We start from the raw sequence: 10,867 nt of genomic DNA on the forward strand, positions 1-10,867 counted from the left end.
AGTAGAAGTAAGCCAATAAAATATATAGATCAATTATGAACAAAGCAGCGGGGAAACTTATCGATTTAATTAACAATTAATAAATCCATTTTATTGGCTTACTTCTACTTTAGTCGCACTTTCTTTATCAAAAGCAACACTTTCTTGATTACTTCCTCCTTTGAGGCTTACATTTTTCCATCTCCTCATGGAGTTAGCAATTTTATGAAAAGGGCATACTTCAGAACCCTCGGGGTCTCTAAGGATTCAAAACTTTAACCATCAATTTCTAATTAAAACATTTTCCAACTCACAATTCTTTGGCAGATATATAAATATCCCTAAGGGCCATTCCTGGTGACGAGCAAATCAGACGTTTTAACAGATTAACAAAACGGCTTCTACTGACATCTACACTGTATTTATTCGGCGGATGATTATGAATCCTAGTCACAACAAGATCCTCAATTTTTCCATGAGCAGGCAAAATTGCTCGAGCACGACATACCAATCGTTTATACTCAGAACAAACCAGATATCTAGAAAATAGCATATCAAGGTTGTTTGAAACGATCAGTTATATTGAATTTAGAAATAAATCTTTAGACTTAAAATTTTGTAGTGAAAAAAAAAATTACCCACGACATACATTTTATTCGCTTGTAATAATCTTTTTCTACTTTTAATGCATTAATATAAAACAATAATTTACCTTTTTAGATGTGCATGCATTAAAAAAAAAAGTATATAAGAACAAAAGTATACATCTATAAACTTACCTTATTTGTCCATTATTCTTGGATGAGTTCTGATGGTAAGTAAATCCATGAGCTTCTATTGCTTTACACCAACGTTTACGGAAAAGTGCTTTTTCGTGAGACTTTTCATCTATCAATAAAAGTAGCGATATCAATAAAAATTGAACTTCACACTGTCACTATCACATAATTATCTATAGAAACAATTAAAGTTTAAACTTTTATAGTAGATCCGAATATGGTAAAAACTGCTGGAAGGTACTAAGTTACGATTTAATTACATAAATATATTACTATCGGAAGAAACTTAGGTATAAGTACAGCTAGCTACCGTTGTTTTTTTTTTGTAGAAGTGATTTTTGTATCAATGTAAAGAACGAGTATATAAACGATACATTTTAAAAAATTAGACTATAAATACTTAAATAAAACAATTGCACTGTGCAATTTAAATTTATTAAAACATTACTCGAATTCAGTAATTAATTTTCAAAAATGTATCACAATTTCAGTGTTGCGCTGCCTACATAAAAGGGGAACAGCTAAGATCCGTATATCGAGTGGTTTATAGGTGGATAAGTACCACCCTGAAGTGGATTGAATTACACTTTAATCAGATTATTATGCACGTTCGATGATAGGAACTTGGATAAAATACGGTCTAAAGATCAATGAGAACTTATGTACTAACGACTTTTTTAATCGAAACAGGTTGTAGGTAAGTTACAATGTTAAAACCACGGATGGTTTTAGATAGATCATCATGTGAGCTCTTAAGAAACATTAAATATGTAGGAAAATTCTTAATTGTGGTGTGAATTGAATGCAAAAGGTAGAGCTGCGTCGACCTCCACAAGCAGCAGACCGTCTGAAAAATAACGACTCAGGAAGTCAGATGGCACATGGCACTGGTATATATGATACAGACTTCGAACACAGTCAAGGTACCATAATATCACTGAGGAGACATGAGCACATACACTAACTGTTCGAAAACCTTGAATACACTAACAGTAGAGAATGTAACTTGGGCACTAGCTTAGTTTAAATCACACAATTGTGCACGTTCTGGCTCATTTCTTCTTTATAAGCCAATCTTGGTAGTCTCCTTTAGGGATTCATTTTGATGAAGCAGAAAAAAAAATTAAAATCAGCACTGAAATCAACAGTTTTTAATGTATGTACATTATCTGTACTTGATTTATATAGGCAACCCAACTTGCTTCTTGCACTCAACGCTTTCTAAAATGATAAAAACTGCATTTTCCACATTTGCAGTACATATCGTACAGCATAATTACATCAATACTTACCAACACTAATAAACATTAACATGTGTTTCGTTAACTTTTTTGAAATATTGCAAAACTTTGCTTTCTATTATAATTAACTAGTTTCACATGAATTATTTTATTGATGGTTTTATAAATCCCATATTACCCTTTCTGGCACTGTTGTATATACGTTTTAATTCACAGTAATAAAGCACAACATCACATTTGATCGTATTAACACGCGATCTAACATCAATACGCGGAAATATTAAAAATACGTTTTAGAAAACAAAATTAATGTTCCAATCGCATAGTTTATAGTCTATGCATTAATATATAATGCACAATATTGTTTGCTAAACTTAATATCAAATGAATTAAACCTTTGAGAATAACGAAACAGTTTGGTAAAAAATTTCTTTTTTTTTAATTTTCTTGTCCTTTTTCTACATGTATTCTTAATTTCCAAACATACAACCTGAAAATAATTATATTATGTAACATAAAACATATGAATAATTTATATAAGTTATATAAGTATAAGTATCACACATACTTACCAATTTACTTAAAAGACCTTCCAAAAGTTATTTAAAATCATACATGAAACAGTATCACTACACATCTACACGTATTTCATATCCGCCAGAAAATAAAGAATCCGATGTTTAAAGTAACTTATGTATTAGATACAGAATTTCCCTTATAAAATCAAAATAGGTTTCTCATACTAAATGTTGATTTCAATCTCATCATTTAAAACAAGCTTAAAATCTTAAATAGAATAATTCAACTGAGGTGTTCAACTTCAAATGATGAGAAGTTTAACTAGGCAGAATTATTACTTATTTTTTTTTTGTTAACAAATATATTAATCAACTCATTTGTAAGTTTGTTTCTTCTAATGCGATTAAGAAATAGAAAATATNAATTAAAAATTATAATAGCATGGTACTATTTGAATCATGAAATTTTCTTACTTAAGGGGATATTCTGATGATTAAAAAATAAATATACGTTTCTTTTTTAGCATTTCAAAATAGATACTGTTCTTTTCCTCAATATTTTGAGTACGACGCTTATGCATTGTCCTTTTGGGTATCCTAAAATTTGGGAAATTCTAAGTCATGTGGAATCTCATTCTTAAAGTAGACCGATTTAAATGGATTGTAATCAGATATGGGTGTTACTGTTATAGTTTTCTTTTTTATCGCGCTAAAATTAACAGTGGACCGATGATTATGATTGACCCTGTTGACCTGTAAAAAGTTGGTCCCGTTGATGGTCGTCAATCTAGTTCGGCATTTTGTTTTCTGGTAATAAGAGCATCTCCAAAATGTACGATTATTCTGGTGCCTTTCACAATTGAAATCGACTCCACAAAAGATCAGTTTCGGTTTTCTCATACCATGAAGATAATACAAGAGACCTGAATGAAAATAAACATACATATTTACTTCTACAGGTAATTATGTGCTTGGTCTTTATTCCTAATTGTTCAATAAACATTCCCAAATTTAATACCTAATTAATAAAATAATTATAATTAATAAGTTAATCATTTTTAATAGTCCTTACATAAATGTTGTACAAATAAACACACTTCTTGAGAATTTAAAAGAAAAAAATACTCATTCCTGTTTAATTATAAGGAATATGATTAAACAAAAATAATCACAAAAACAGATACATAACACTGACAAAAGAAACACCTAGACATACATAAATAAGACTAATAACTGTGATAATAAGGACCACTTCGACAAGGAAAGTCAATTGTAAGCACTTCCAATAATCATAAGTCGATAAAAATTAATGTAAAAGTTTTTTACATATTACAACAACAAGTTTGTGGCCATTGCCAAATTAACATCACATACATTTTTGTTTAACAGCTGAGTAAGAAACAATTTTATCTCAATTGCCGCAACCATGTAGGAAGAAGTTTCTACTTCTGCCTCATCGTATAGTAAACGACAGCCGCATATCATTTGTTGTGAAGTCTTGTCTCGGTAAACAAAGTCGCAGTTTTTAAATAAGTCAGCCTTCAGCCACGCTGTCAGCAAATAATGTCACTCAATCATCCCCAATCGTTTCACAATTATTTTTGTGAACTTACAATTAACTTATCTAATTTTAACAAGAGTGGATAAATATTAAGTATATCCGTTGTATACGTTCTTTATAACGGATGAAATGTCTTCAGTTTGTAATATTTCCACCCAGAAATAAGTTTTAAAATGAATGAAAAAGTGTTGGTTTTTTTATATTTAAAAGTATTTAAGAAACACCATAAAAAATTAGAACATTTATTAAATTAGGTATAAATCATACAAAATTAATAAACATAAATAATATTAGAAGTGCTAAACTTCACAAAAAAAATCATATAATGGCCTTAACGAATGTCTTTTTCTTCTTCACTTGATCGTTAATGTATTTATAAGGGGTAGAATGTTGATGTATTCCAATTTTTGAAACCACTTGGCCATTTTGTATGTAGCATCTTGCCGTACATTTAGCGTTAATACAACCCCACACTTTTTTGCCTTTAGTTTCCGAAATAAACGTATACAAATTGTAGTGCAATACTAGGGCTTCATTTCCGTCATCGTGGATTATAAACCGAAACATTCCTACGAATAAACAGGCGATAAGAATACGCATTGAACAGAATCAATTCCAAACTGTTTAAAATAAAAATGATAAAAAAAAACTTTATAAGGATGCAATAAATTACACTTTTTTTAAGTAAGCTTAATTAATAGACTAGACTAGAATCAGCTTTTAAATAAAATCAGAAGTTTTACTTGATTTTTAAACATTAATTTGGGTTCTAAATTACTTTCATAAATAAGATAATATAAACAAAATTGAAATGTTTTATAGTTATTTGTATGCTATTAAAATCCATTAAAAAATATTTGCCTGTCTGTATGGGGTAATCTCTGAAATGACTGAACCAACTTCGATGAAACTTTATGAACATGCAGGGGAGGTTGTCATTAATAATGTAGGCTACATTTTTTTCACATCACGGAGAATAAGCTAGTTATCAATAAAACTAACAGTTTCTGTTCTCTACCGTTTTGCTTTTTATTACAATAAATCAATAAACAGATTTCACATTAACTTAAAATTTATGATTGCATATACAACAAACACCAAATAAAATCCAGCAGTAGAATTATCCTTTTATTATCAACTACTGTTTAAAAAAATACAAAATTACGGTGTATCTGATGTAACCGATCTACGCCATCTGTTTAATTTATGTCTAATCACGGTGAACGGGGTTTCCCTAGCAGCATTTGGGTACCTAAAATAGAATATAAAGTTGACTTAAAAAGAAATGTACCCACATTTTAGTTTTTACAGAATGCACCATTATACATAAATATTATAGATTTGATTACATACATACATTTCACTTAATGTAGTGTACACTTCCCTAGCACTAATTGCTGGATTTTTAACCATGACTTCTTTCAATTCTCTTAAAAACACTATTTTTTCTTCAGCAGCAAAATCCGGTGGATGATTATGGGGTCTGTTGATTTTAATATCTTGAATTGTTCCTTCATGAGGAATTATAGCTCTTGCATGACATCCTAAACGCTTGTATTCCAAACATCTCAAATAACTGAAGTTTAAAAAGAAAAATCCAAATAGAATAACTTAATATTTCCTTCATCTAGTTAATTGCTGTAGTGTTTTATGTATCATCAAAACCAATTTCCGGTTAAATGCTTTCTTTTTTCAATAAAAAAAAAAACATTTTATATAATCACTAACTAATCAAGCCCTAATAATAATGTAAACGTATGCTAGAGGTAGGTAAAGGTAGGAGAACTGAGGGCGAATGGAATTCCAGAGAGAAAGATAGAGATAGAGAATGGTAGGACACTTTTTGAGATATAAAGGCTCATTAGAAACATATTAGTTATTATACATAAAAAGCAAAAAGGGAAGCAGATTATTTACTTATCGTAAACAGTTTAGAGTGGAGGTAGCTAAATAACCAGTCTTTGGACAGATATAATGATTATGATGTCATTTGATGATTAAAGTTATATTTTAAAATATAGAATAAATTAACTGGCTTCAAAGATTATAACAGCATGACACTTTTCTGTTATTCCTGAGAAGACATTTCTGTTTTGCAAGAGAAGAAAAAGGAGATTTTTTAGAATTCCTTCTCTTGAAGACAATAAATAAATTATCGATAGTTATGATTAAATTTTAATATAAAATAAACGTTTTTTTTTGTTTCGAGTATAACAAAACAAAATTGAGAGTCAAAAAGATTTATTATATAAAAATGAATCTAAGGATCTCTTTACGTACGTCATAGGTGGAGTTCCTTTCATAATATTCACATGAAACACAAATCCATCCACTATATATCTCGGCATATCTTGTTTCCGTTTTATAATCGAATGCCCTCCGCCTGCCTTGGTGAAATCCGATTCTGAAGAGTCTTTTATGCAATACACTTTTCTGCTTTTAATTGTATAAGCAGCAGGGTTATCTGTTTAAAGTAATAGCAAAATGTCAGTTTTTTTTTAACGACAAGACAGTAACTTATAACTAGGTGCTATTACCTACTTTCTATAGGTAATTGTAATTTTTAAGATAAACGTACTTAAGAAAGAAATAAAACACTCACACTTGGGTGACAGTTTAATACATTTAAAAATTATTTACTAGACTAACAAAATACAGATATACTTAGGAATTATTTAATAATCTAAAATCTCTTCGATTTCACCTCAGAATTAGTTTCTCTTATCCACCTTCTCATCGTGCTCCGAATGGATTTAAAAGTAATATGATTAACCATCTTCGGATACCTAAGGGCAAAAGTAAACTAATAACTACTTAAGATATAAATTACAGACCCATCAATACCTTGTCTTAAAGCTTACTCCTTCAAAATTGTTTATTACTAACAATTTCTAGAATAACACATACGTCATACAATCAAAACAAGTATATCATTTTATTTTTTCTTTTTATGATTAAATAATTATCATATGTCTGAATATGAACCAAATTGATGGTCGAAACGTCGCTTTATACGACAATAAAATCTTACATTAAACTGTTGTCTGTTATTTGCAAAATTAAATTTGAATTATTAAAACTGAATTTTAATCCAAGAAAATTAAAGTGTTATCACAAAAAGAACATTTATACTTTTTAACTTTGAAGGATTTATGAGTTAATTGCAAATTGTAAAATACCAATACTTACAAGGAAATAACTGTATCATACAATTCCTTGTGGTTACAATCAGGAGGTGAGCATAAGACAAGGCGTTTAAGTTCTTGAAAAAACTTATCTTTATCATCTGCTGTATCATCCGGGGGATGATTGTGCAACTGAGTTATTCTTAAATCGGCAGTAGTTCCGTGTAATGGCATGATCGCCCTTCCACGACAACCGCTTCTTGTATATTTAGAACATATTAGGTATCTAGATAAATTAACAAAATCAACCAAATATAAATTTTCAATTCGATAAATGAATGCTTAATTAAATTCCGAATAACTTAGTTTTCATTACAATAAGACAAAGCTAATTTGATGTCCAGAATTGATTCTTTTCTTCTGGTCAATTCGCCAGCAACTGTGGTTGAAAAAATCATTCTCAGCACAACCCCAAAGAATTTTACGTCCTCGTCACGCTTCCCGAGGGTGCCAACCACACCATCGATAACCACGTCTGGATGGAAAAGAACCAATCCTGAACCATAGCTATGTAACCCGAATATTCAGCACTTAGATAACATACGTGAAAATCCTACCCCTTTCATATTGTTTATTGAATACATTTTGATTGCTGATAACTTACAAAAGCCTACGTTCTCATTTTATATCTTTAAGGCTTCGAAACAGAAAAACTGATGCTAGCTAGAATTATGTTTTATTTTAAAAAATAAACGTTCAGCATTTACCTTGTGGGTGGATTTAAACGAACTACACTGTTGTAATAGGTGAAGCCGTTCACAACGAACTTCTCACTTTTGTTTCTCGTTTTTCGAGGACTGTGCGGATACGATTCATCTAGTAAAAAGAAAAGAAAACTTGGCCTTTTGCTTACTTCCTTTCAAATTGGCTTATAAAACTTTAAATACATATATGTATGTAGTACCGCAATAAGCCGCAAAAATATTTCGGGAATGGTGAATTAAAATAAGAGACATAAATAAAATAAAGTATATTTCCTTTGTTTTATTTATTTTATTTAATGGTTACAAACTTAAATATCTAAAATATTTTTAGGATTATTACGCCATCTATGCATAGATGAATATAATGATTTAAAGGGCAGTTCTGCCGCCACTGCGGGATACCTAAAATTGTTATAAATACTGACATTTATACAAAGGACCTTTATAAAGTAATAATCAATCTAACTTACACTGAAGCTATATTATCATATACAACTTTCAGAGAAGTTGGCATGGTCAAGACTGCTCTCCTTAAATGATCCAAAAACTCTTCTTTGTCTTGGGCATTTTGGTCAGGGGGATGATTATGGGGTTTTGTTATTCTCAATCGATCAACATCGGCATCTAACGGTAATATTGCTCTTGCTCTGCAACCTAATCGTTTAACTTCCGAACAGCCCAAATATCTAAAATAATAAATTTTTATTCTTGCATCAGTATTTTGGGTTATATTTCAGCTTCTTGTTACTTCAAAATTATAAAACATAAAACTTATTAACGAATCAAAAAAAGCAAAAGCTAAACTATCAAAATGAATACTTAATAAATCTAACATTGGTAAATTAAAGCATACTACAATGTTCTATTCCAAAATCTGAATTTACATTAAATTCATTCCATATTTACCTTATATTTCTAGCCACCAATTTATTGTGATACAGAAATCCACCAAAAACAAACTTCGTTCGTGATTGATTCTTTTGATAGGGCAGCATGTAACTGCAACTTTCGTCACTTAGTATATCGGTTAAATCATCTACCAAAAAAACAGTTACGATTGTAATATTCAACCACATCACTTGTAACATTTTTTTATACAACTTAATCATTTGTGTTCACGATTAATAACGTTCCAATAAAAAAATCCATTTGTTCAGCCAAGAAATAAATATTACCTCATAAGAGTAATTCTGTTCATTTTTATATCAAATTTCGCTATCTTCTTAAACTATTAGATGTTTTAGTTTCCATTTCTTTCTATTAATACAGACGCACAAAGAGTTTTGTTTCAACCGGCGGTTTATAAAAAATAAACTCTTTTTGTCTTTGAATTGACATGTTGGATGTTTTAACAAGTCGACATAATTTTAGAGTAGAATTACAACAGAAGAATAATAGGACAAAAAAATCTCATAAATAAGAAAACATTAACTTTATTAGTTAATAATAAGTTCAAAAAGCACTACATCTAATATAATTACCTATCAAAAAATAATTTTGGACATAAACAATAAATACCAGGTACTTACAAAACTAAATTAAAAAAAAAAAATACGAAAACCATATTCGTGGAATTCCTGTAAGTTTACATTGATTTAATACATCCAAACCAAAAAGAAACTCCAAGACATGAGTATAACTTGATAAATAAATATAATACGAAAAAGCAGTCCTTATGTGAATAATATATCTAAAAGAATGGATACAAGTTTTCCATATTTTATAAATGGGGATTACAACGCCATCGGTGTAACGACGAGCTTATCGATTTAAATGGAATTTCTTCAGCACCACTTGGATATCTAGAATTTTGTATAACTATAAAATTTATCAAAAATATAACTCAATTTCACCTACATTTCTGCAATGGTTTCGTAAACCTTTTTAAGCGTTGCGTTTTGCATCGAACGAACTGCACTTTTCAATTCTTTAACGAATTCATATCTTTCTTCTGCATTAATATCGGGAGGGTGATTATGAGGCTTCGTTACCTTCAATTGATCCAAAGTACCCCCAACTGGTATACTTGCCCTGGCTCTGCATCCCGCCCGTTTAAACTCTGCACAACCCAAATATCTAAAATATTACGACATTAAGAAGATACACACAATAAACCACTAAAGTCGATAACAGTATGAAAATAGCCTCAATAACAGTAAAACTTTCTTTTGTTCTTTTTTCTGTTGTTCCTTATATGTACAGATTGTATATTGAATTGATCATTTGGTAATAATGAATATTAATAATGTTATATTTATTGTAAGATAATTAAACTAATATATTTACCTTAAAGGCGGTGTACCAGCAATAACATTGTTATGGTAGACAAAACCATCAACAACAAAGCGCATTCTAGCATTCATCCGTTTTTTTGGTTTCTTTTCACTGGTCTCAATAGAAAACTTCACATCTAATAAAACAATAAACACTGTAAGTCTCCCGTAGTTAACTGAGCAATAACTTGTACTAACTTATTAACGAATTAAAAATAGACACCATACTTTTACATACATGTTTGTATAAGTAAAATTATCTTCTATTGGCTACCCAATACATAAACAATGATGTAATATAATCTTAATTAATGTACCGAAATTCCAAAATTACTAATTTATGAACCAAGAGTTTCTTAATGGTCACAAAAATAAAAGTTTTCTATGTTAATCACAAACGCTGGTGTATTAAATTTCCCGATATCCTTTTTAAACACGTTGTATTAGTATTTATTGCAATGTGTTAAATTGAACAAGTGTTTTGGTTTTAAATTGTATATTAAGGAAGTTCAATGCAAACTAAATTAAGAATTTTTATTAAATAATTTAAGATACAGCTCGACAAGTTTCCAGAAAAGAAAAGCAACAAATAGACAAAACAACAAAATTAAGCACTGTTTGTTCCTT

The 10,867-nt window shown here is 29.8% G+C and overlaps 1 protein-coding gene across 1 annotated transcript in view; it reads right to left on the minus strand.

Annotated features, from left to right (window-relative positions):
* Positions 1-9,384: 9,384 nt before the first annotated feature.
* LOC112904587 overlaps positions 9,385-10,867 on the minus strand; it is a 6,031-nt gene continuing 4,548 nt past the window's right edge. The window contains exons 2-4 of the mRNA XM_025974945.1: positions 10,254-10,377; positions 9,825-10,043; positions 9,385-9,769 (exon numbers count right to left, since the gene is read on the minus strand). Coding sequence (XP_025830730.1) covers positions 9,688-9,769; positions 9,825-10,043; positions 10,254-10,377 — 425 coding nt within the window. The 3' untranslated portion in view covers positions 9,385-9,687. The remainder of the gene's footprint in view (positions 9,770-9,824; positions 10,044-10,253; positions 10,378-10,867) is intronic.

The sequence above is a fragment of the Agrilus planipennis genome, unplaced genomic scaffold, assembly GCF_000699045.2.
Source record: "Agrilus planipennis isolate EAB-ADULT unplaced genomic scaffold, Apla_2.0 scaffold19, whole genome shotgun sequence".
NCBI classification, from domain to species: domain Eukaryota; kingdom Metazoa; phylum Arthropoda; class Insecta; order Coleoptera; family Buprestidae; genus Agrilus; species Agrilus planipennis.